At 36.4% G+C, this 27,850-nt stretch overlaps 1 protein-coding gene across 3 annotated transcripts in view; it reads right to left on the minus strand.

Moving 5' to 3' along the window:
- The window catches only part of LRP2 (LDL receptor related protein 2), a 253,034-nt gene that overhangs the window by 60,802 nt on the left and 164,382 nt on the right, over nucleotides 1-27,850 (minus strand). For all 3 annotated transcript variants that reach the window (XM_056793983.1, XM_056793982.1, XM_056793984.1), the window contains exons 43-52: nucleotides 25,593-25,796; nucleotides 23,768-24,010; nucleotides 23,192-23,317; nucleotides 21,699-21,818; nucleotides 18,842-18,973; nucleotides 15,267-15,468; nucleotides 8,444-8,739; nucleotides 5,205-5,721; nucleotides 962-1,114; nucleotides 40-210 (exon numbers count right to left, since the gene is read on the minus strand). In XM_056793983.1, the coding sequence (XP_056649961.1) occupies nucleotides 40-210; nucleotides 962-1,114; nucleotides 5,205-5,721; nucleotides 8,444-8,739; nucleotides 15,267-15,468; nucleotides 18,842-18,973; nucleotides 21,699-21,818; nucleotides 23,192-23,317; nucleotides 23,768-24,010; nucleotides 25,593-25,796 (2,164 nt within the window). The remainder of the gene's footprint in view (nucleotides 1-39; nucleotides 211-961; nucleotides 1,115-5,204; nucleotides 5,722-8,443; nucleotides 8,740-15,266; nucleotides 15,469-18,841; nucleotides 18,974-21,698; nucleotides 21,819-23,191; nucleotides 23,318-23,767; nucleotides 24,011-25,592; nucleotides 25,797-27,850) is intronic.

A 27,850-nucleotide genomic window follows, 5' to 3' on the forward strand; every position in this document is an offset into this window, starting at 1 on the left:
AAAGTTACCCAGTTCCTTTATTCTTCTCTATGTACGTACTCAATGTAGCTTAGGTGGGCATCTGACCAGTACAACTTGTCATTGGTGTAATCAATGGTGATTCCATTGGGCCATGCTAACTTGGTAGAGATAATCACAGTCTTATTGGTTCCATCCATGCCCACTCTCCCGATATATGGTTGATCTGCCCAGTCTGTCCAGTAAACCTGTCTATTTAAGAAAACATCTTTGATCACTTTTTGAATAGAAAATCTGATAGCAAAGCCTAATGGCTTCCTTCTGCTCTGTTCCAGAGTTGCAATGTCAAATATAGAGGTTTTATAAAAGCCTATGAAAGAAGGGGAGACAATTAAAAAGGGAAAGAAAGAAAGAAAGAAAGAAAGAAAGAAAGAAAGAAAGAAAGAAAGAAAGAAAGAAAGAAAGAAAGAAAGAAAGAAAGAAAGAAAGAAAGAAAGAAAGAAAGAAAGAAAGAAAGAAAGAAAGAAAGAAAGAAAGAAAGAAAGAAAGAAAGAAGAAAGAAAGAAAGAAAGAAAGTAAGAAAGAAAGAAAGAAAGAAGAAAGAAAGAGAAACAAAGAAGGCAAAAAAGAAATAAGAAACAAAGAAGGAAACAAAGAAAGAAAAAAACAAAAACTGAGAACATATCAAAAAGATAAGAAGGACCAATATGCATATTTCAGGAACTCTGTCATTATAAATCTATTAATTACTTGGGCCCTATACCTCTTTATGTTAGGTCAGCACTTGACTAGAGAAGTACAAAGGTATCTCATTACAAAGAAAATAAAAATATCAGCAAATAGTATCTCAGATGCATAGACAAGTAAGTAGAAATCTAACTCCCAGCTCCCAGCACTCTATTTACCACAGAAGGGAAAACTCAGTAAAGATAGCCCTGGAAAAGACTTTGCAAAGACATATGAAAGCGAGCAAACCACTATTATTAGAGAAAGGAGGCTGTACCCATATTTTGGATGAAGGACAATCCCTCTTGGATATTGAAAGCAGAAGGTGTTGTTGGAGTCCATACAGTGTTCAGCTAGTCTTCGGCGGAATCGGCCATCCAGATTGGCAACAGAGAGACAATTAAGGTAGGCATCTAGCCAGTACAGCTTTCTGAAATGGACAAATGGAAAATTTTCAAACAGCTATTTTATTCATGCTTCCCACACAATTTTCAGCATAGACCAACAAAAAGTAAAGGTTGGAACCACAAGCTATTAGAAGTAGCAGTAAGAGGCAGGAAAGAAGTCAAATGTGAGGAATTAGTCCTTCTCAAATTAAAATGATTTGGAATACATGAGGTTATGTTGTAAGAACTATGTAGAGATCCCTCTAAGGGTAGAATTGAAACCAGCCCATTGTGTTCTTATTTTTTTGATTAGGTAAATATATTTTTGATTGAATTAAACAAGCAGAACTGACTGTGAACGGGGCCTGTACACATCAATCAAAGCTATTGGTATTAGAAACTGAGTAATACCCTAAACAATTTGTATAAAAGGGAGAAACCAGAGGAAGTAGAATAGAATGAAAGGAGAAAGTAGAAATTCTGAAAAAGCTTTCTCCTTTTAATCAGTTTCTCAGAGAATTGCCTAGTCTTTAACACAAAGGCTTTAAGTGATTCAAGAAGGCATGGTTTCAATTCCACCCTTAAATAAATATAAAATTCGGCAGCTATTTTTCACATAAATAATCTAAATTCAATTTCTTGATTTCTCATGTCCTTAGTATACTGGCACCTAAAATAGAAAGGATTTTCTGGAAAATTAATTGTTATATCACTGAAAATACCTGCTTGGAAAACTCTGAAAGGCAAGAAGAAAAAGGAGTTCCTTCAAGTCACAAAGTATTGGCTCCATCAGATTAAAGAGACATGACCCAAACAAAACTAAATTCTCATTATGTTTGTGGTAATAAAACTAAGGAGATTGATATCCCCAATGGAAGTGCCCTCTTAAAACCTTACCTGAAGAAGATTTTAGTTACAATTCCATTCCTATCAACATCATATAGAAGTTTGTTTGTTTGTTTGGTTGGTATTGGACTAAACACTGCAATTTCTTTATAGATCTAACCAAACACTAAAAGAGTTTTATCATCAGATGAACTCTTCTTATTAAGTAGCATTATTCTTAGGCCTTCCATATGTATACCATGGAAATAAAATGTATACGTTATTTCTGGTTGTGTTGATCTAATATCATGCTCCAAGGGGACTTGGAAAATGTGATGGATGGTCCATATCAGTGTTTGTTCAATTAGGTGAAACACTGGATATATGTACATTTATAAGAGTGTGGGAAATTAATTCAGAAGATCATATTTTGGGGATTAGACAGTCATCATTTAATTCAACCCATTCATTTTTGAGATGAGGAACTTGAGATCCATAGAAAAATCACTTTTGCCCAAAGTAACTGAGATAATAAATAGAAGGACTGGCATTTGATCCTTCAAATTCAATGTTTTCTTCACTATACCATGCTGTTCTCCCTACTCAACTAAAAATTGTTATGAATAAAGTAAGTCATATCTACAATCCTTTTATAGGCCAACTAATTTCTACTGGTCCATGGGCAGAGACTCATCTTAATTCAAATGTCTCCTAAATTCATCCCATAAATCATCAAATAGTATCCAAGACCAATGCAAATCCCTTCCCCCTTCCAAAAAACTGGAGATAATTTAGTTTATATCATACTGAATGGGCTAATAATATTACATTGTGTATGACAAACAGCACATTACTATTGTATCAAGATTGGAAGCTCTAGAAAATGACTTCTGTGTCAACAATGAGAAAGTCAATTTGTTTGGAAAAAAAACTCACATTTTTAAAGTCAACCAATTTGGATGAGAACCAAGAAATTTCAATTACCAATTTAATTGGGTTCTATTCGTTTCCTTTTGATCAAAGAGAAGATTGTCTAACTGAACTACCTCTTAAGTATGGAAGAAAATGTGGCTGTCAATCTCCTACATAGAATTCTTTGCTCTAGCAAAGTGAATGCCTAAATAGAGATAATGACTGACAGCAGCATGGGATCTCATTATTCCATTTACTATAAGAGAGAAAGAGAAAATCCATAATTGCTTAGAGCCAGTGTAGTTCACAAAGACATTGTGCCTTCATCAAATTCCACATATAGAAAACTAACAAGTCACTGAAGCCTAAGAATTCTGAGCAACATGGTATAATGAAAAGAATATTGGACTATGAAGAGAACTGGGTTTCCATTTTGGATCTGCTATCAATCAATTATATTCTCTTAAAGAAGATATAAATCTCTTTTATATCTCCAAATCACTTTATCTCTCTCAGTCTCAGTTTCCTCATCTAAAAAATTAGAAGATTTGATTGGATAAGGTCCCTTTCCAGTTATCCAACATTCTGTGATTCTGTATCTTCCTGTTGGAACATTTAAGAGCTCAGCAGCTGAAGGGATAGGGAAGATATGGCCAGTATTATGCTTCCATTTCCACTCTGCTCTTTCCCAAATTATAGTACTTTCACTTTCACATGCCTTTTGCCTAAAGGAAGAATGAACTCAATACCTTCACTTCCAGAGACTTATTAATAGCTAAAATGTCTTTATTTCCTCCTTATACTTCCTCCAAGAACAATGATAGTCAAACATTTCTCTTCCTCATTATAATTAACCAAAGGGGTCATACAAAAGCATACCCTCACTTAACATTGCTCTAACTACATCATTTTAGAATAATTTAGCATGTTATTCGTATATTAGTACATTACACATTACAAACAAATCCTAACAAAGTCACAAGATCAAAAAAAATGGAGATAAATTAACTTATATCATACTGAACGGGCTAATAATATTACATTGTGTATGACAAACAGGACATTACTATTGTATCAAGATTGGAAGCTCTGGAAACAAGACATCTGTGTCAACAATGGACAAGTCAATTTGTTTTGAAAACTCATGTAAATTGTTCATTAAAAATATTCTTCCTATAGAACTAATTGCTCTAATAACATTTCTTTGCCGAATATTTTATTGATGTGTCAATTAACCATGTTAAGGTCTGCCTATGTACCATCTAGAGAGTAGAACAGAGTAAAAATTCTAATATAGAACTTAAATGTCATGAAGAATCTTGAAAAAATAAGAATGATATGAAAGAGATACAGATCAAATATAATAAAAATATAGCATCTAATCAGAACCTTGGAGGAACACCATCCTAGCTCCAAAGAAGGCACAAAAGATTTCCCTTTCCTCATTTTATGTCCAAATTAAGTCTGTTAAATTGGAGGAATTGAACCAACACTACTAATTCATCATTATTGAGAAGATTCAGAAAGGATTATTTTCTTTTCTCATACTACCAGCCTCTATCCCCTCTTCAATCTCCCTATATCCTGAAATATGATGGATCCTTTTTTTTTAATAGGTTATTGGACTTGAGAATTGTGATATCCTAAATATTTAAGCCAAGAATTCTGAGGCATTAAGGAATATATCAAAGAAAGAAGTAAAATTACTATATTCAGATTATAGAAAATAGAAATATATCAATTATGATATAAGATGAAAAAACAGTATAAAAGAGAAAACTAAAAATAATCCAAATGCCCAATATTAGAGGAATGACTGGAAAAAATGAACTATCAACATAAAAGAATGCTATATATTCATTGAGAACAACAACTGTGAGGAATGCAAAGAAATTATTATTCTTAAAAGCAAACAAAAAAGCTACATACTATATGCCCATGAACTACAATGACACAAAATATAGTTGTGTATGTGTCTATAGTCATCAGTATTACAAAGTGATTCAAAAATTTGATGCTAAATTTATATTGTTACTTGAATTTTAATTGCAAATTTAATTTAATATAAATACATTATCACATAATTCAAATTCTGCCTCAGACATTCACTGGCTATGCGACCCTCTATCTGCTTTGGTTTTCTCATATGTAAAATCAGGATAATAATAGCATCTATTTTATAAGGTTGTTGTTAGAATCAAATAAAATAGAACATGCAAGGTTCTTTAAATAACTAAAAGATATATATATATTTATATAAGTTATTATAATTATCATGCTACTAAACTTCTTTATAAATTTCTACATTTGCAATAGAAGTTTAATTTTTTTTAATTCATCAGGGATGGAACTTTGAATATTGACTTCCTATTTTAGGAAAATTATAAATACTCTTACCTGGCAACCCAATCAACAGCCAAACCTTCCCCAGCAGGCAGATTGCTGTTTATGATTGTCTCTTTGTTTGTCCCATTCAGGAACATTCTCTCAATGACTTGCCTTTCTAAATCAATCCAGTACAATCTCTTTTCTACCCGATCAAAATCCAATGCCACCGCCATGCCCAGTCCTTGTAAAATTAGGGAATACGACTGACCATCAGCAGTCAAATTTCTCAGATAGTAGCGGTTGCTAAAAATGAGGTAGGGTGAAATGTTACTGTTTTGCCGGCATCTTTTTCCATCTGGTTCTCGGATGTAGCCTCGGGCACACTTACAGATGTAGGACCCAGCTGTGTTCTCACACATCTGGCTACAGACAGATGGAGTTTCATTGCATTCATCAACATCATCACAGGTCTTCTTGTCAGACATGAGTTTATATCCAGGGAGACATGTACAGTAAAAACTGGTCCGGGTGTCTGTACAGTTGTGGTCACAGCCACTAATCGAAGGGTCATTGCATTCATTAATGCCTGCAAGAGAAAGATATAAATTATTCACATACCTGAAACAGTCAAAAAATGATTCATATACATCAGCAAAGTGAACATTCCTGTTTGATAAGAGGTCAGTTGTCGATAATCCATACTTATGGTACTAGGGGCAATGGGCATGGCTTTGCACTCATAAAAGTTGCAAAAATCATTAAAAACAACAAAACTCAATTCTGCCAAGATTTTGGAGGAACGAGTATACTCATTTATTGATGTTAAGACTACAAACATAAAATATTTTTTGAAAACCACTCTGGCAGTACACAGTAAAAGTTCCAAAAACAGTCATATCTTTTGACTTGATAATTCTATTGTCAGGAATATACTCTGAAAGTGTTATTGAAGTAGTTCATAGCTACTTTATCATTTAAAAGAGGGAAAAACCTATAAATAACCTAAATGGGCAAAAATTGAGGAATCATTAAAAACATTATGACATATTAATGTAATAGAACAGTATAATTTTTAAAAGGCTAAATGAGGGATTCAACTAAACTTGGAAAGACTTTTATGAAAATATAAAAGGAAAAAAGTAGAACCAAAAAAAATGAAGCTTGACTATATAAGAGCCAAAGTAAAGGAGAATGAATGGAAAATGAGGATTAAGCAGGAGTAACTAAAAAAAATTATTATGAAACATTTATGCATGAAATTAAGTTATTAAAAACTATTATGTTTCAAAAAGATAAGAATTACACAGATTTATGAAAGACAAAGATAATCCAAAACTTCCTTTAGCCAATATTTTCAACTTCTTCTTCTCCAATCTAATCATTCATCAGACTACTGATAAATAATTGAATTAATCATTGACTAACTAGAGTTTCACCTGTTTTCCCTGCCTATCTCCTTTTGGTTGAGGCACTAATGAAGCATGAAATGACCCAAAGATTGGGAACTGTGGAGAAGAGGAAAAAGAGAAAAAGAAAAGAGAATTGGATCACCTGCCAAATGTATAATTAGAATTTGAAAAAATATTTTATTGCTGTTAATATTGCAAAAAATAGCTAATCACTGGAGTGAGGGTGTATATAGGAGGAACAGGGTAATATTCTAAATCATATCCTGGATTTTAACATCTACATGTCAAAGAATCCTAAGTTAAGTTAAAAAAAAAAAAGATCTCAAGAGATCATTTGCTTTGCAAATATTGAGGTCAATTTATTCAAATCAAAATGCTTACTCTGAATAGGATAAAGTAGAAGATTTCATTGCTAAAAATAGGAGAATTAAAAACTAATAAGCAATTGATCAAAATCAAAATAAAATATAGAAATATCTTCCATGAAAAATATATAACCACAGATATTATGATCTAACTACATATTAAAATATAGTAACCCATGATTTATCACTTTAGGACAAAAGACTAGTTTTTACCATTTACAATTTTGTCCCTCTTCTGAATTACTATAGTACTTTAAGTTTATATCTCACAAATTAGCATTTGGTAACAATCTATTTCATATAACTCTCCTGCCAGCTAAACCACATGCTTCTTGACAATAGTGATACTATACTCTATTTTAATTATCAGGATTTCAGTCATTTGGTATTTCTTAAGTATTCACTTTGTGCCTATATAGTACTGTGTTCCAAAGAGAAGAAGCATAATATATAATCCTTACCTTCAAAAAGATTATATTCTAGTTGCAGAGATAAGACCAAAATATTTCAGTATATTACAAATGAACCATTTTCCTGTTAGTGTTGGTACATATTACTAGCTTAATGACACTAACACAGATCTTAAAACTCTCATGCCTCAGGCTCTTCATAAGTAGCTGCGGCATAATCATCATCAATCTCAATATACTCATTATCACCATAATTCATCACAGTAACAAATACTCTAATGAACTTCAAAATTCATCACAGAAGTAAATCCTCTAACGAGAACCTCTCCAGATTTAGCTAGATTGATCTTTAGATGGTCAACACATAGTCAGTTATTCAGCCCATATTTGAAATTTTTCTGGCTTGGTAAAATTTGCTGAAACCTTTACCCTGCTGGTAATCATTTTCAAGACTCAAGACTGCCTTCATCCTATATTGGGGTTTCATAGAAGAACTTTAGTGAAGGAAGGCCAATAATATATGAAGCAATAGAATGCAAAACCAGACAACAAGGGCTATACTGCAGCATAACAGACTCAACTGTCTGAGGATATTGCCAGTAGACTAACAACTAGGTGATTAATTCTTTGGCCAGGAATACTATATAGTTAAGACCTAATTGCTATGGTGCTTAGGCAGTATTGGTCAAGTAATGCATTTAATAAACACTGGTTGATTTAGGAGAGAATAAAAGAACACCATCCTCAAGAAGATAAAGAATAAGTTGTTCTACTCTGGAATGATGAAATGGCTTATTTATGAAAAATATGGCAACATGGTGCAATGGAAAGAATGTTGTACTTAGAGTCAGAGGACATCATTTCCCTATCATACACTATATTTAAGACCTTAAACAATTTATTTACCTCCCCTGGACCCCAGTTTCATCATGAAATGAAGAGACTGGAGGGGAAAAGACCTCTGAGGATTCCATTCTTCTCTAAATCAATGATCTTATGAACCCAAACTATCAGGGGATACTAACCATGTGTTAATTTACCCCGATGCATATTTTAGCAAAATCTAAAAGAAACCTCAATTAATCTTCCTGCTTTCATTTAACCAAAGCCTTTAGAGCACCTACCACATCCTTTCTCATCACTGTTATCACCACAGTCATCTAGATGGTTGCATATTTGCATCATTTCAATGCAGTTCCCATTGTCACACTTGAATTGATGAGGTGGGCATGTGGCTTCTGGAGTGGTACAAAGATGTTCCAGCTCATCAGATAAATCTCCACAATCATTGTCTCCATCACAGAGGTAAACTTTAGAAATGCACTGGCCATTCTGGCAGGTAAACTGATACTGCTGGCAAGGGGGGTATACGCAGCCTCTCTCATCGCTGCTGTCACCACAGTCATTGTGCCTATCACACCTGGGAAATCAGAAACAAGGAAAGAATGATCATAATGATCACAGTGAAAAGGACATCCATTTTTGCAGCATTAAAATTTAAGATGGTCGAGTATAATCAGACTGAATATATAAATTTGAAAAAGCTTTGACATTTGAATGTGAAAAACAAAATTATCTGCTCATCTATATGTTAAGCAAGATTCCATAGATGAAGCTGTGCTCAGCATAGCCATAGTAAGGTATACTTAGTCATTCATTCATTTAATTAACATTTACCAAGTGTCCACAATGTGCCTAGGACAAAAAAAAAAGGTCCTCGCTTTCCTTCTATTCCATTGGGAGTGAACAACCCATTAACAGATGTGTAAATAATATACATATAAAGAAAATACAAAATGATTAGGGAAGGGGATGAAAGAGAGTGTATTAGTGAAGCAAACAGGACTCATGGATTAGCCTAGTCCTTGAGAAGAAAACAATGCTTGAGTTGAGCCTTGAAGAAAGCCAAGATCAATGTAGCAAAACCCAAGAGGCACTCCACTCTGTTCATGTCAAGCAAAGATCTGAGAGAGGCAGCAGGGTCACCATGGACATCACCTTAAACACCCTCCCCCCCTCCAGGAGCAAGTTTTCAAGATCAACTGAGAGACGAAAAGATGCCTCCATCCCAGAGCAAGGCTCATGCTCCCATCCCTGTGGCCCCAACCTTGGTAGATGAGAGCTCATTTTATCTTGCTCAGTCTCTGAATGGGTCTCTCCCAGTCCCCTTTCCATTCTGAAAATGGCAATCAAGTCCCCATTACCATTCTTGGAAAGGATCCAGCAGTCATTTGCCCCATGCCTCTAATCTCCATTGCCTTTGACTTCTCTGTCCTAAATTCCCCTCCTTGGCCCCCATTCCATGTATGTGCAATTTTCCCCTACTAGATGGTAATGAAATTACAATATTAATTTGGAGGGGTTTAGGATGGAAAACACATAGGGATTAACATATAAGTATTTTGCTTTTATTCAACAAAGAGGAATGTTTTGGGAAAGGAGGAGGTCTTACAACTTAATCCCTTAGTTTAAAACTCTTAACTAATAATCCTATCTTATTTTATCCTAAACTCCAAAGGGCCAGTCCAACACAAAGTACAGAGATCTTACATATAGAGTTTTTTGGCAAGTAGAGGCTGGAGTCCAGATGAGGACTCCTAGATGGGCTAGAGAATAGCTGGAGCTCCCAATCTTTCCCTTGATCCACCCAAGGGTAATTGAGACACTCTTTTCCACTCTTGTCCAGAGGGCTGCTTGCAGTATGATCCAGAGATGTCCACAGGTGCATAGATCAGCAACCTCCAGCTTCTTTGTCAGCTGCAAACCCCCAAGTCAAGTAAACTGTCTCTCCAATGGTTTGGAACTTTTCCCCTGCCAGCTCTGGGGATTCTCTGCCTGTCAATCATGCTTATGCACTAAGCATTACATTGCAACAGTAAGGTTGGACAGGACTGTCTTGCTGACTCGTGTTTGAAACACTGGCACTTAATATAGTGCCACAATAATACATAATATACTTAATATAGTGCCACAATATACATAATTAGCCATTAATGATTGCTTTGTCATTCATTCATTTATTCAATTGTCACTGGAAGTAGAAGAGGATCCATGAAAGCCAAGGACAAAATCAAACTCAGTAGATGTCACAATTTTGTCTGGGTCCAACTCTTTCAGTAGTGGTGATTGGGATAAAATATAACACAACAACAACAATAGTAGCTAGCATTTGTATAGTACCTCCTCTGTGCTAGGCACTGTGCTAGGTGCTTTACAAATATTATTTCAGGGGCCTCTAGGTGTCTCAGTGGATGGAGAGCCAAGCCTGGAGATGGGAGGGCCTGAGTTAAAATCTAATCTCAGATACTTCCTAGATGTGTGACTCTAAGCAAGACACTTAACTCCCATTGCCTAGCCCTCTTCTGCCTTGGGACCAATACTTAATATCAATTCTAAAACAGAAGATAAGGGATCAAAATATATAGACATATATGAGTTATATATAATCTCATTTGATCCTCACAACAACCCTGGAAGGTAGGTACTATTATGATCCTCATCTTACAGTTGAAGAAATTGAGACAAACATTAAATGACCTGCCCAAGGTCACAAAATTAGCGTCTAAGATCAGATCTTCTTGACTCCAGAACCAGCACTCTGTCCATTAGCCATCTAGCTGCCTCCATCACTGACATAACATTGGCAATAGAGTCAGTACCTACATATAAAGCATAGTTATAAAGACAATGTGTGATCAAATTAAAACACTATGGATCCTCTTGGAATGGTTGAAGCATTTAACTGAATTCTATATGACTTGAAGGAATAACTTTTTTTTTCCTTTTTCTAGCTCAGATACAACCCAGAAAGGAAAAAAAAAAAAAGGTCAGTTAAGGCAACATATTGCCAGACTCCTTAATTCTCCATAGCAATTTATCTCTGTAAAAGCAAGTTGCTCATGACTGACTCTCATCCCAGTTATTCAACAGCATCAATAATGAGCCAAAAGATGAATCAATTGAAAGAAAAAGATTTCCCAATATACGACTCTAAAAACACAAGGAAACAAGACCTCCCAATTCGCTTTTGGCATTTCTCCAAGCATCCAAGTAGATTCAAATTACTAGCACACTTTCTAGAAGAGGGAAATTCTGAACTATTTTAAACACCATTACATTGATGATCTGAGGAATGGCAGGCCTTCTACCATTTATGACCAGGGCAAAAGCAATTCAAAACCCTTCAGCCAGCAGATAAGAAAAGAAAAGGCTATACAAACCAATTGGAATAGAGGTGAGTAATAAGAATGAAAGGAATCTACTGTGAAGTTAGAAAGAAAGAAAGCCTAGTAACTTTGAACATAATTAGGTCCTCCTGCAATATCACCTCTGGGAAACTATGTTTCAAGGTGTTTATACAGCTCAGATTAATCATGTTAAATATTTATGTGCAAGGAACTATGTCAAATATAAAGGAAGACAACTTGTAGCTTTAAAAACACAAAAATTTAACATATAAAATGGAGTAGCTACATGGGGAAATTTACATATAAAAAGTGTGTAGGTTTTATTCATTCAATATATATTTATTAATTACTTGCTAAGAAACAAGCTCTGTGAATGGGTACTATAGGGGAAATGGATCACAGCATCTCAGAAGCCAGCTAGTCTAATCCATCTTTGCAATGTCTCCCCTCTTCAACATACTTCCACTTCAACATCCAACCTTTACAAAAAGACCTTCGATGAATGAAAATCCACTACTTTTCTTTGAAAACCCTTACCTTCTGCCTTGGGATTGATTCTAAATACCAGTTCCAAGGCAGAACAACAGTAATAGGTAGGCAACTAGGCGTAAGCAAATTGTTCAGGGTCATGAAGCTGGGATGTGTCTGAGGGCAAATTTGGACCCCAGACCTCCTGTCTCCAAGCCTGGGATTCCATCCATTGAGTCACCTAGCCACCCTAAGAATTCACTACTCCCCAAGAACTCCATTCCACTTTTAAATAGCCTGCTTCTCCCACCCACCACTCCTACTTCCACAGAACAAATCCCTCTTCTACATGATTTCCTTCAAGGCAAATAAGAAATGAAGATAACAACAGTCTTTCCCCTAAGGGAGCTTATAGTCTGGCCGGAGAAATGAGGCATATACATAAATGGCTGGAATGCAATGTAAGGTCAATGAGCATTTATTAAGCTGGATGCCAATTTAAGCACAAGAAGAACAAAAGGACAGTCCCTACCTGCAAGGAGCTCACAAGGAAAATATATGTGCTGAAAGGAAAGTACTGAACAAGCTGATAGGAAACTGTGCAGCCTAATGAAAAAGAGCCCAAAATTTGTAAATAAAAGACCAGAGTTCAAATCTGAGCTCTGCTACCGTAAAGTCTTGAACAAAGACCTTCGTGTCTCTTGGACCCAGGTTCCTCATTTGTAAAATGAAGAATTGTACCAGATGATGTCTAAGGTCTCTTCCAACTCTCAATCACTTCAAACATCCAGCTGGATCACTTAGAGAGCACTCCTCCAAGGAGATAGCATCTGAATTGGGGTTTGCAACACAAGTGGATTTATTTTTAAATTTGTTTGTTACATTACCAGGAATCTCCCTTCTTCTCACCAGAGAAGCCATTTAGGTAGAATTTCAATAGGCAGAGAAAAAGAAAGCATTCTGTGCAAATAGACATTCTGTACCCCTGAACTACCTTACCCAGCACCCTTTCCTTTTCATCCCCAAGTTGTATGCTTACATCATATTGATAAAGGTGTGTGTAGCCCACCCTTCCTCTCTCTTTCTGAAGATGCTCTGCACTCTCATGGCCCACTTGTACAGTCCCAGGGAAGCTTCTTTCTTTACTGATAGGCTATTACTTTCCTTTTGCTTTGAGTTATTATTAATAAACTTTATAAAATATAACACTTTGAGTATTTGGATATTAATTTTTAACCTTATAGTTCCAAGGAAAGGAAAAGGCAGAAGCAAAATCACAGTGGCAGGAAAACCCAATATAGGTTCCTTATCAGTGAATAGTAGCAGAAGAAGGCTGAAGAAGTGGTTTGGGACCAAACTGTGGAGGTCTTTGAATGCAAGAAGAGTTTTTGAGCAAGAGTAAAACAAGATCAGAGCAATGCTATATGGATTGATACAACAATAAGAGGACAAACATTTATTAAGTACCAAGTACATAGGTATACTAATAATAATAGCATTTATATATTGCTTTTAGGTTCCCAAAGCCTTTTGCATATGTTATCACACTTGATTCTCACAACATCCTAGTGTTATTATTATTCCCATTTTACAGATGGGAAAGTGAGACTGAGAGAGGTTAAAAAACTTGTTTGAGGTCCTAGAACTAGAGTCAAGGGAGGGATTCAAACGTAGTCTTCCTGACTCCAATTCCAGCATTCTTGCTACTACCTGTCTGCTTCTGCTATAGTGAGGAAATTGCAGTACAGAGAGGACTCTGTCTCTGCCCTTAAGAAAATATAAAGGCTATTACAAGTAGTGTGCAGTATGGCTTAAATGAAGGGTAAATTAGAGAAAAGGAGGCCAATTAGGAAACAAGTGAAATGTGTATCTGTGTTTTATTTGCATACTTCAACACAAGAAAGAATTGATTACAGAGCTGTGGATATTTCAAATGAAGACTAAGCATCATTTGCTGACTGTGTATAATGGTGTAAAAGTGAATGATGGGTGAAAAATAATTGAGGTTTCTAACCCAAGTGACTGGGACAATGGTGCATGCTGCCACTCATTAACCTAAGCATGCTGACTAAGAAAAGGAAAGGCGTCAACCAAGAGAGACAAATTCAGAGTGCAAAAGAGAAGAGATTGTTGGTGGAGTCAGGTGCTGGTGGGCATGGGAGAGGTTCAAAAGGTCCACTTCTTGACGTAAAGAAATGAGTGCTAGATGCAGGGTTAGAAGAGCTGGTTTTGAATCACTGTCTGATTATTAAGTGATTGACTCTGACCTCAGGGAAGCTCACTAGTACTCAGTTTCCTCATCTGTAAAATGAGGATGAACTCTAAAGACCAATCCATATTTAAATCCTAAGGTCATCAGGAATTGGAGACAAAAAAAAAAAACACTGTTTTGAGGCAGATAGATTACTAAACATGGACAGGAAGGCCTTGAGTTCAAACCCAGCCTGATACTAGCTGTGGGACACTGGACAAGTCATTTAACCTCTGTTTACCTCAGTTTCCTCAACTGTAGGGTGTGCATAATAATAACACTTACCTCTCAGAGCTGTGAGTATAAAATAAGAAAATATTTATAAAATGTTTACAATCTTCAAAATACTATATAAATGATAGATATTATTTTATTATTATTATTATTATTACAAGCAGATATTTAGGATCAGGGGGCAATGATCTATAATTTCTTTTTTTAATTTCTATTTCACATTCTTTTCTTTTTAAATTTTGAGATCTAGATTCTTCCTCCCCTACTCACTGAGAAGACAGATAAATTTATTTTTATAAGGAATTCCCAAAGAAAGGGCTTTATCTATCAAAGCAGATTAGGACCTGCTCTTCAACTCTCAGGCTTAGAAAGCTCTCTGGAGCACTGACTTGTCAAGCAACCTGCTCAGGACCAAAAAATCAGTATGTGTCAGAGGTTTCCCTGGCTCAAGACTAATCTCTATCTGCCAGAGCAAGCCTGCCTCTCTAAAAGAAGTCATAAACGTCTGAATCAGATTGATGATAGTATAAGAGGGGGTAGAAAAAGACATGCAGAAAGACTGATACAGAAAAGAGAAGTTGAGGGAAATGAGTCTGATAGCCTTAAGTTCCATCCATAGAGTAGGAGGAAGACAAGGTCATTTGCAAAAAGTAGGAGGGGTGGTAGCCAGGCTTGAGGATAATGAATAAGGTTTAGAGCAGATCCATCAGGGAATATGATAGTGTATCATCCAAAGAAAAATAAAAGAACTTCTCAGAATTACAAAGGACCTGATGAAGCTTCTCTCATACCAAAACCAAAACCAACCTGTAAGAGTTCCGGATGCACAGCCCATTGGCACAGGTGAATTCGTTTTCCGTGCAATTTCTCCTGGTGCAGTTCTGATGTTCATCATAAGCATCACTGCAATCTGCATCTCCATCACAGATCCAGGCTCTGGGAATGCACCTTCTGAGAGGAGGGCGGTTGTTAACACACGTAAATTCAGAACGGGTGCAGTTGCGAGCAGCTGAAACCAAACCACATTCAGAGAATCACAAATCTTGTAAAAAATTGTTCCTATTCAATTTGTTCACATCTTCCCTTTGACTTAACCTAGCAGAAATTTCATATGAATGGGAGAAAAGATGACAAAACACATTCTATAGAAAGTATAGATTATTAAAAAATGTCCTTTCAATTGCCTAGATGAAAGACATGATTTATCACATTTCATTCATTTATTCATTCCACTCAACAAATATTTATTGTGCACCTACTGCAGACAAAGCAGTGCCCAGGTGGATAAAACAGATAAGGATGCATTAGCCTCCTTATCTACAATCTAATTTAACAAAAAATTAAAAATTATACTGTACATTTTATATCAATCAACAAACATATATTAACTTCCTTTGACATGCCAGGGACTATACAAAATCAAAAATGAAAAAATCATTGCCCACAAGAAGCTTACATTCTACTTATGAGAAAGAACATTATCCACATCCAGAGAAAGAACTGTGGAAGTAGAAATGCAGAAGAAAATCATCTGATTGATCACATGGTTCAATGGGAATAGGGTTGGGGATATTGACTTTGATCACTCTATTGCAAATATGAATAATATGGAAATAGGTTTTGAACAATGATACATGTAAAACCTAGTGGAATTACTCATCGGCTCTGGGAGGGGGAGGAAGAAGGGGAGGGAAAGAACATGAATCATGTAACCATAGAAGAATATTCTAAATTAATTAATTAAATAAAAAAAATAAAAGCTTCCATTCTAGCCTGGTAAGCTCTGATAGAAAGCAGAGAACTTTTTGCTCTATAAGAGCACAGAACATCTACCTTATATTAGCGCTGTATAATCAAAATGAATACAATGTAATGTGGGATGGGAGAGTCATTCGCGACTGATGGGATCAGAAAAGGCTTCATGTGGAAAGAAGAAATTCAACTGACTTTTGAAGGAAGCAAAAGATTTTTAGATGTGGAGGTGACGAATTAACCCCTTACCCACTGCCTCTTTCCAGACAGGGGGAACAATCATTGAAAAGGCACAGATACAGAACAGAAAACAGAAAACAGAAAACAGAAAACACAGAAAAGGCATTGGAACATTGTAGGTTCAATAAAGCAGATCTGTGTGGGCTGAAGAGTTTGGGAAAGAGAGAAAGGCATTACAAGGTGGGAAAACTAGTTTGTGACTTGGTTTTGAAGAGTTTTAAAGGTTAAACAGAGGAATTTATTTGATTCTAAAGGCAAGAGGGAGCTACTAGAGTTTACTGAGCAGGGCTGTAATAAAACTATACCTGTGCCTTAGGAATATTAATGGCAGCTGTGTGGAAGGTGGATTGGAATTCAGGAGATTTAAGATGGGGAATCCAAGTGGGTGCTACTGCAATAATCTAGGCATGAGGTGATGCAAGCCTGAATTAGGATAGTGATCATTTGAGTAAGAAGAGGGGATGGATGAAAGATATTCTAATAGTAGAAATGGAAAAGAACACTGCTTAGGTTACATTTAATGCTCATGAAAGTTCTAGAAAGTAGGTAATAATGATATCTTTATATAATACCTTCCAGGATGCAAAGCCCTTTTCATACATTATTGGATTTTAGCCTTATAATAACTCCATGAGTAGGGACAGGTTTTATTATAATAATTTTACAGGTGAAATTAAGTGCCTTACTCACAATCAACCATCTGAAATCAAAAATAGTATTTGAACCCAAGCCTTCTTGCCTCTAAGTTCAGCACTCTATCCCATGTACCACATTGACCTAGATGGGTCAAGGTATGGTTATATCCATTTTATAACTAAAGAACCTGAAGTTAATCAGGATTAAATTATTTGCCCTAAATAACACAAGGTGGTGGTGGGGAGGGAATAAGAATTTATATAGTATCTACTATGTGCAAATCATTACACTGAACAGTTTTGCAAATATTACTTCATTTTATCCTTACTACAACTCTTCAAGGCAGGTGCTATTATTAGCCTCATTTTAAAGTTGAAGAAACTGAGGAAAATGGAGGTTAAGAGTCTTGACACAGGATCACAAAGCTAATAAATGTCTGAAGTTGAATTTGAACTCAGGCCATCTTGACTCCAAGCCAAAATTTTATCTACTGCACCACTTGAGCTGCTAGAAGTAGTAAAGCTGAGATTCAAACCCAGGTCCAAGTCTGTGTTCTTTTTGAAACCCTATGCCTCCATTCCAAAGTAATCTACAAAATTTGTAGCAAAAGACTCCTTTTTTCCCAAAATATTTCAGCCCAATATTAAATAATAAGGTATCCCATAGAAGTGGGGTATCTGGAGTCAGGAAGGTCTGAGTTCAACTCTGGCCTCAGACACATACTAGTTGTGTGATCCTGGGCAAGTCACTCAACCCTTTTTGCCTCAGCTTCCTTATCTGTAAAATCAGCTGGAGAAGGAAATGGCAAGCCACTCTAGTGTCTCTGCCAAGAAAACCACAAATGGAGTCACAAAAAGTTGATATAACTGAACAACAACAAAAATCCCCACAGAAGCAGAGTAGGTGGGAGAATTATCACCAATCAAAAACTGCTGGAAACTCTGAAACCCAATGACTTTGCAGGGGGCGGGGTGGGGAAGGAGTTATTAGCATGTTTTCTTTACCTCCAAGAAAGAAAATGATAAAGTTACTTTATTCAGTCTAGTTGTTGATTGCTTGGGACTGACTAAGATCAGGGGAATAAATAGTATGCCAGGATCATTTCACAGGCCCTGCCCAACATCTTCAGTTTCATCTCATCTGAATTTGAGCTACAGACCCCAATCATTTTACCCAAGAGGGATTTGTAGGTTTTGTTGGACCTGCAGAACCCCTGTGAGCACTGTTGTGAACTTTCTATATTGGGAAAGGACTCTCTTGAGACCTACTGGCCACCATTCCAGTTTTCTTTTGGGATTCAGTGGGAAAATCAGCCTTTTCATTTAGAAACAGAGATGCATAGAAGGAATAACCTCCCTTTTCCATCCCAACAGAGTACTGCTCCAAGCCAAATGATGACATTTTGAATTGCAGATTTATTGGCAAAATTGTTCCTAAACTAAGACTCAGAGCTGTCTTTATCTGCTCTAGAAATTGATGTCTTATTAAGTCACCTCCATTTAGGAAATTACTTGGACTGACTTAAGTGCACCAGAGATAAATTAATGCAGGGTTACTTTTTTAAAATTATTTTAAAGCATTTAAGTAGAGCACACAAATAATTATAGAATTAAATGCAAAGACAAAATTCTGACACTTCCATTCAATTAAAAAGAAATATCTCTTAAGCATCAAGCTGTCCAAAGATGAAAAGGCCACTCAGCATTATTTCGAGGGGCTAAAACCCGGCACTGGATGAGATTTATTCTACATACCACAGTTATGCCTTTGGTCCTCATCACTCATATCCCCACAGTCATTGTCACCATCACAGATCCATGTGTTTGGGATACACCTGCCATCATCACATCGGAATTGGTCCACTGAACAAGTCCTCACATGAGACACTGCAAAATGAATAACTTTGCTTAGTGAGATCAGATTAAAGAAGTCTGGTTTCTAGAAGTCTTCAGAAAAGTAGACAGTGATGGATCCAACCCTGGGAAACATGAAGGTCGAAACTAGGATACCAGTTCTCATTCTTAAAACTGTGTTGTTCATTATGCAATTGGACTTCTCTAACTTTCTATTGCTTCTGAAGTTACTTAATTTGATGATAAGCCATCAGATCCACTTGCTCTCTGAATTAGGGACAGCACAGGGGATAGAGTTCTTGGCCTGAAGTCAGAAAAATCTGAGTTCAAATCTCACCTTACTTATTATCTGTGTGACCCTGAGGAAGTCATTTATCCTCTATTTGTCCCAATTTCCTCAACTTCAAAATGGGGGTCATAATAATCATCTCCCTCACCGAATTGTTATGAGAATCAAATGAGATGAAATTTGTAAAATACTTAGCACAGTGCCTGGCACATAGTAAGAACTATATAAATACTACCTGCTAGTTCTACTGATATGTTTTATTATTACTACTATTATTATTCTAAATGATACCCTTTGTTCTCAGTAAGATGATAAAGTATAACTATAATGACAAACTGGAATGGAAAATGGAATGGAAAAAAACAGTAACAATTTGTTCTGTTGAATAAATCTCTTTGTTGGATATCTGGGTAATGCAGTGCCAGACCTGGAGTCACAAAGTCTCATCTTTTTGAGTTCAATTCTGGCCTCAGCCTCTTATTATCTGTGTAACTTTGCTCAAGTCACTTAACCTTATTTGCCTTCATTTCCTCATTTGCAAAATGAGCTGGAAAAGAAAATGTCAAACCATGCAAGTATCTCTGCCAAGAAAAAAGCAAATAGGATCACAAAGAGCTGGACACTCTCAAAACGCCTGAACAATAACAACAACCAAAAAAAAGCTCTTTGTAAAGAGAGACGTTTCTTGGACATACATGTAAAATCTCTATTAACTAAGCTGTTCATAGTCCTCCCTTACTGTAAATTGGGGAATTGGGGAAAATTGGGGAAAATCCAATCAGACTTTAAGTTGTTCATTTGTCTTTTCAATTTACAGTGACTAGATGACATCTGTATGGCACAGCATACTTTTCATTTATATATATTATTTCATTTGAACCTCTCAACAAGTCTAAAACAGGACTAAAATAGGTATTATTTTCCCATTTTTATAGATGAGCAAATAGAAGCTCAGAAGTTACACGATTTGGCAGTAAAGAAAATAGTAAGTGGTCAGGATTCAAACCCAAGTTTTCTGGCATCAAAGCTAATACTCTTTTCTTCCTATTAACATTTCAGTTAGAAAAAGAGCTTAGCAGGCAGCCTCAAGAACCTCTGGCCACACAAATATTGTAACTAAGAGAAATAACCATTGAAGTCTTTCTAAAGCAAACATTCTTAACCTGTAGACAATTAATATTTATAAATTCTGTGTTAATGATTGTTCTTGATCAGTCATTTTTCAATCATGTCTAACCCCTTTTAGGGAATTTTGACCAAGACACTGGAGTGGTTTTCCATTTCCCTCTCCAGCTCATTTTACAAATGAGGAAACAGAGGCAAAGTTAAGTAGCTTGCCCAAGGTCACACAACTAGTAAGTGTCTGAGGCCAGATTTGAATTCAAGATAAGTCTTCCTGATTGCAGGCTGGGGGCTCTATCCACTATACTACCTAGTTGCCCCTATATATATAAGGATAAATATATAGTTATATTATATATATATATATAATGATAGCTATATTTCAATATAACTAGTTTCTTTTTACATTTATATATTTATTTTATTCATTTAAATTATTATTCCCAGAAAGGGGTTCTTAGGGTTTACTTGACTTCCAAAGATATCCACAAACACAAAAAAGGTTAAGAATCCCTGCTTTCCATTCATTGGCAAAACCACACTAAAAGTTTTGGTGTGCCCCAACTCAACTCAACTGTAGTCCAGTAGCCTCCAAACAATAACAAAGAAAAGACATATTCATGGGACGTGAAAGGGTAGAGAGGCAACAACTACCTTCTCTAGGGAGCTTCAGAAGGAGAGTCACAGACACTGGAAATGGGAACTGAGAAGCTCCTTACCCCATTTACCCATAAGCAACGAAGAATTGGAATGATGAATGGTTGTTGGGTTCTTTTTAACTTAATCTAACTGAACTGAATAAATAAAATTACAGAATATCAAAGCTAGAAAGGCTTTTATAGTCTAAAACCCTTGTTTTATAACCCTTCACTTACAAATGAAGTCTTAAGAGGTTAAAAGACTTGCAAAAGGTGACACAATCTAGTTCAGGCAGGTCTTATAACTACACTGTCCAGCACACTGCCTATCCTACCATAGGAATATAGGACCATAGCTAGAAGGGACCTTATATGTTCTTATTACTCTCCTCCCTCATTTTAGAGAAGAGGAAATTGAATGGTTGTTGTTTAGTCACTTCTCTTGTGTAGAACTCTTCATGATCCCATTTGGGATTTTCTTGGCAAAGATCCAAGAGGGGTTTTCCATTTCCTTATTGAGTTCATTTTACAAATGAGGAAATAAGTAAACCAGGTATTAAAAGACTTCCCCAGGGTCACACAGCTAGGAAGTGTCTGAGTCCAGGTTTGAACCCAAGACCCCCATCTCTAGATCTGGCTCTCAATGCACTGAGCCCCCCCGGCTGCCCTCCATCCTCATAATACTTCTTAAGTTTGATTCCTTCCTTACCACAAGAAGGAGGTTCATCAGAGCCATCAGCACAGTCTACTCCTTGATCACAATACCAGTGAGCAGGAATACAACGCCCAGATGTACAACGGAACTCATTGCTGGTGCAAGTCAGAGAGACTACAGGAAGGAGAGAAGATAAAACCTAAGAATGAAACACAAGCTTGTTGCTCAGAATTTTTGCCCACCCTGTCTGTCTACATCATTATATCAACACAGCTTCTGATATGCTTCTATGTCTGTTGGTGGTAAAATAGAAAGATATGAAGGCTAGGATATATGCTGTAAGCCTAGGGAGTAAGCAGGTCACTCCTTTCATCCATTCCCAAATAACAGACCCCTTGAACTAGATATATACTTGCCTCTCAACTCAGATTCCTTTCTTGAGTCTCTTCTCCCAGATTCTACACATATATAGTAAGTACCTGCCCTGATTTTGTAGCTGAGCATCAATGCACTTGAAGGGCTTATTATTCCAGCCTGAAGTATCCAATACCACCCATGAGATACAGTGATTGGTCAGAGAAATATTGATAAGGCAACAGAAATACCAAAGATAGCCTAATTCCTCCTCTCTCCTCCTGACTTGTACCCGTATTCCTAATTCACTTCATCTATGTGATTCTTCCATTGTGAACTTTTGTGCTTTTATTTTTGGACTTGGGCCAGAAGGGCAGATTAATTATGAAAGTTATACATTACATTATACAATATACAATATACATTACAGATCTATTTAAATTTTTATTCTCAAGGATAATTGATGCTTAAAGAAGGTCTTCTAACTTGGGGTAACCAAAATATACAATTTTTATTTCTGGAAACTCTTACCAAAAAGTGTTTGGTGGATGCTGCTATCTGTCAAGAAATATGCTAGTGTAAAAAAAGACTGGCTTCATATTTAGCCTCAGATACTTCCTAGCTGTGTGACCCTGAACAAATCACTTAACCCCATTTGCCTTGCTCTTGCCCTTCTCTGTTAGTTGTTACTAAGAAAGAAAGTAAGAATTTTTTAAGAAGAAAGAAAGGAATATATTTATATATAAAATATAAAAAGTTACTCATTTACCAGTGGTCAATTCAATACTTATTAAAGGGGTTTAAAGTATTCTCAAAAGTATTTGTATTTTACTAAAGGATTCTTAAAAACTAAAAATTCTTAAGAATTGACTCTAGGGTTATTTTTGTCTTTTAATAGAAGGTAGCTGAAAACAATAAAACCTTCGAATCTTAGAGAAATGAATCTCAGAACTGAAATAGTAGAAGTTGAGGCAATAAGATAGGGCATTGGAGGAAAATGTGGGAGTGTGGGAAGGGGAGGAAAATTTTAGCTTTCACATAGCAGTGCTCCACTCTATTTCCTAGTGGGACCACTTCTAAGATGACAATTTTATGAACAATTCTAAAATGAAATTTAATCCTTTCAATTATGTTGTGAAATACAAATTATATTTTTCTTAAAACTGAACGTGAATAAAACACTGAAAACTCACCACAGTGAGTGGGACTCTCATCACTCATATCACCACAATCATTATCTCCATCACAAAGATAAGTTCGAGGAATACAAATATTTGTGTTCTGACATTTTGTAAACCCAGACTGGCAAGTTCGATCAGCTTAAAATATTAAAAAGGAAAAAAAAAAAAGATTAAATTTAGATCACTTCCAGGCTACTAAGCCACAATAAGCATCAAAATAAAAATTATATATTTTTGTGACAACAATTCTAGAACTTGCTTCATCTAAAAAGATGCTTTCTCAACACCCCACATAGCAGAAAGAACAGAGAACAACATGAGGAATGGATCTAATCTTGGCTCTGCTATTAACGGTTTGTATAACCTTGAACAAGTCACTTCATTTTTCTAGACGTCAGTTTTCTCTTCCATAAAATAAAAGGTTACTGGGGATGCTATTGGAGGAATGCTATTGAAAGGAGGTGGGGGTGGGGAGCAGGGAGAGAAGATGTAAGCCTAAAAAATATTCATAAACAATGCATATGCCCAATAACATGTATTCTAATATTCCAAATCCTCAAGCATCACAGGTGTTTATGATGGACTTACGGCAGTTCCTCTCATCCGTGGTGCCATTATCATAGCAGTTATTGATACCATTGCAGACATATTCCAGGGATATGCACCTCCCATTGTTGCAAGCAAACTCTGTGTTGGAGTCACAAGTTCGGAATAAACATCCTGCCTCATCGCTATTGTCTCCACAGTCATTGTAGTGATCACAGCGATAATGGTAAGGGACACAGCGCCCATTGCCACAGGTGAATGCTGTTGGCTGGCAAGTGTGAAATGCTAGGGAGGAGAAAAAATTCAAGGGATGTACTCACTAATGCAGCCTCCTAGTTTCTAGAAAGGAAAAAAAAAGGCACTCAAAGAAGTCTGACTGAAAGCTTTGGGGTTTACCTTCCAGAACAAAGACTGCTGCAAAATAGTTTATATGCAAAGTAGATAGCATCTTGAATTAGGCATATTATTACTATTTAAAAATCAAATCAAGGGGCAGCTGGGTGACTCAGTGGATTGAGATCCAGGCCTAGAGATGGGAGGTCCTGGGTTCAAATCTTGCCTCAGACACTTCCCATCTGTGTGACCCTGGGCAAGTCACTTAACCCTCATTACCTAGCCCTTACCACTCTTCTGCCTTGGGGCCAATACACATTATTGACACCAAGAGGGAAGATAAGGGTTTTAAAAAAAATCAAATCAAGTAAGATAAAAAGAAGTTAATCCCCTTTCTCTTGCCCATACATTTCTCTCAAGATACACCTATCTCAATCCCAGCAAAACAAGCAGTGTGAAGGCAGCTTTTCTTAGGAAGAAAAGGAGACAATAGTTGACCTCACAACTCACAGAAAGCCTCCTGTATTTTATGTACCATGATATTCTTGAGGATAGAAATGGAAACTAGAGAAAGATTCCCAAAGGAATGCAACACTGGGGACATTTTGCCCCTTGTATTATATAAATTCTTTAGCACCATACTAAAGATATAATAGTAACATTTCCATCCTAAAACCATTATCTCAGCATAATAAATCTTGATATTCCATCTCCTAACAGTATCATATGTGGAAGAGGCATGAAGGAAGAGAGAATTTCATGCAGGCAAGACAGAGAGTAAAGGACCTCAGATGTCAATCAAGAAAGAACATTCCAAATAGAAAGTTCCCAGGAAAGTCAGTTGAAGAGTCAAGCCAGGCTGAAGAGGGAGAAGCTGGGAGCAGGTCCCCTGTTAGCTTCTGTCCTAGGCTGAAGGCTCTTAGCTTTGGAGAGGGGAGGCAAGAAGCAGGTTTTGCGTGGCTGATGGTGGTAGTTGAACTTAAAGAACTGATTGTATATTTGAGATTTTGAGTTTGAAGGAAGAAGAAAGAAGATTAAACAGTTGTCCTCCATCTCCCTGGCAGACTTTGTGTCACAGCTGTGACAGGACTGACATTTCCCCAAATGCTTCTAACCCTCCTTATAGACTAGGGATAAGCCTATCCCTCTCACCTCATCTTACCTCAGTTCTCCATCCTGTTGTTCCCAATAAACCCCCTTACTTGAGAAAGGAAGAGAAAAGGAGTGTTTCCTCATGAACTTCAGAATCTACTCAGTGGGGGGAGGGGTGAAGCCAAAGGCTTCAGAAGAGGGTGGTGAAGGGATTAAGGGAGGAGGAGGGTAGGAAAAATATTAATCAATTAGTCATCAGTAGTGACAATAGGCAACCCCAGAGTATCCCTTCTAGGAGCATCTCTATCTCTCTAGTCACAGCCAGAGTATATCCTTTATTACAACCAGAAATATATCCACAGATTATCTCTCTATTACACATATCCCAGCATTTGGAATTCCTGCAAGCTAACTTCCTGGCAGAGGGACAAAAGGATCTTACCACAGACACTTTCCAACTCATCGCTGCCATCTCCGCAGTCATTGTCATTGTCACACTTCCATCTCTCTGAGATGCATCGCCCATTAAGGCATGTGAACTGTACCCCATCACATCTTGTCCCATTGTCTGTAATGCAGTGTTTGTTGCTATTTGCTAAATACCAGCGTCCTCCAGATGGGCACTGACACTCAGCACCATTGGGACCTGCAGAAAGTTAGAAATAAGAGAAATAAAAGAGATGGATGCCAAAGCATTGCCATTTCCATTCCAAAACACCAGTTTGCATGAACACTTATACAAAGCAATCAGAGTGGACTTCACCAGACTAATTACTTGAATTTGCATATAGAGTCAGTGTGAAAAGAGTCCCCAAGGACCAGGGCTTCCACTCCCACTTCTGCCAGTTACAACTAGTGTGAACTAAACTCTCTGGGCATGGATTTCCTTATTTGTAAAATGAGAGGATGGGACTACATGGCTTCCTTGGGCTCCTCCAGCTCCAGCACTGTCTATGTGCCAGTGCCAATGGTCCTAAGGTTTACAAGGTATTTTTCTCATAATACTCTGAAATATGAAGTCTAAATATTTTTATCCCCATTTCACAGATAAGGAAACATCTAGCCACATGGCTAGTGTCAGCAATGAGATGTAGATCCAAGTCTGCTGATCCCAAAGTCAGAGTTCTTGGTCTTCAGATTTCCAAGTCTAATGTTCTTTCACTTATATATCCTACTGCCTCAGTAGGTCTACATACCTTTAATAGAATAAAAATTTCCTGCATTTTGATTCATTTTATTTGAAAAGCAGCATGGTATCATAAAGTGAGCCTTAGACTAATGTAAAGAGAACCGAGTTTGAAATCCTGATAGCTAGAAAGCAATTGGGCAATCATGGACAAGTCATTTAATCTATCTCAGCCTCAGGTTCTTCATCTAGCAAAAAGAGAGGTTGGATCAAATAATCTTTAAGGCTCTTTCCATCTCTAGATCTATGATCCTCATTGTTCAAAATGAAAAAGATATATTTTTACTACCACCTCACACGGTTATTATAAGGAAAGTCATTTGTAAACTTTGAATCATTACATAAAAATGTGAATTATTAGAATTCATGATAACAGAACAAAAAGCATTTTTAGTAAAAGTAGTTCACCATAATCTTTAAAGAAACAGCCTTCCCTTACATAGAAATCCTAACAAGTCTCCTTTTTCTGCAAAACATACCCAATTTGTAAAGTAATGTAAATGAGAAGGAAAGATATAATTACTTACTATGAAGTAGGTCAACTTTGGAGTCAGAAGCAACATTGTTCATATCCTACTTCTAACACACACTGGTTTATGTTACCCTAGACAAGCCCTTTATTATTAGTCTTAACCTAAATTGCAAAAAAGTTAACAATCTTGCATCAGGGGACAAAGTCTCAACACTAGGAATCAACCCATACCAATGAAATTACAGACCCTAATCTTAAAATAATTCTTTACAAAATAAATTAAGATTTATAATATTACTCTACAAAGTAGCATGACAAATATGTCAAATAAGAGACTTCATTTCTTAAAGCAAATGAGCCACATCTTTTTGCTAGGGATGGATACCTTGGCTTTTGCCCATATTGAAAATGTTAACCATATCATATATTCAAAGTGGAAGAAAACTTAAGAGGTCATTTTAACTCACAAATTCCTGACTCAGAGGCAGCAAGCAGCATGAAAAACTCTCAGGCAAGGGAGAACCAGATGAAAAAACAATTGTTAAATGTTTAAAAAAATAAATAAAAATATATTACAACCTAAATAAAGTTAATTTATTACTTTCTAAGTCAATAAGAGGCCAACAGGGATCTGTTTCCATTTTATTTTGACACCTCTGATCTAAAACAATAATTTATTTTACAGATATGAAACTGAATTGTAGAAATATTAAGTGATTTGCCCCAAGGTCTCAGGTAGTCAGTGGCATAACTATAATTTGATGTGGCTACTCTGCCCCAAAATCCAGCATTCTTCCAATCACCTAGCATTGTTTCTTTGATCCATAAAATTCCATAGCTCAACATCACACCTTGTTTTTAATCTATCCATTACCTGAATTAAACTGAAAAATGAATTGCCTACTTGCAACCCTAGAAGGATCCATATGGGATCAAAATACAAAACTGCCAGCAGTTTAGATATGGCCCAACTAGAGAATTTCGAGTTCTAAAGCAGCCTCTATTTTTCTATCTTTGTTAAAGATTTCCAATCTCTTCCTCA

Source organism: Monodelphis domestica, chromosome 4 (genome assembly GCF_027887165.1).
Source record: "Monodelphis domestica isolate mMonDom1 chromosome 4, mMonDom1.pri, whole genome shotgun sequence".
Classification (NCBI taxonomy): Eukaryota; Metazoa; Chordata; class Mammalia; order Didelphimorphia; family Didelphidae; genus Monodelphis; species Monodelphis domestica.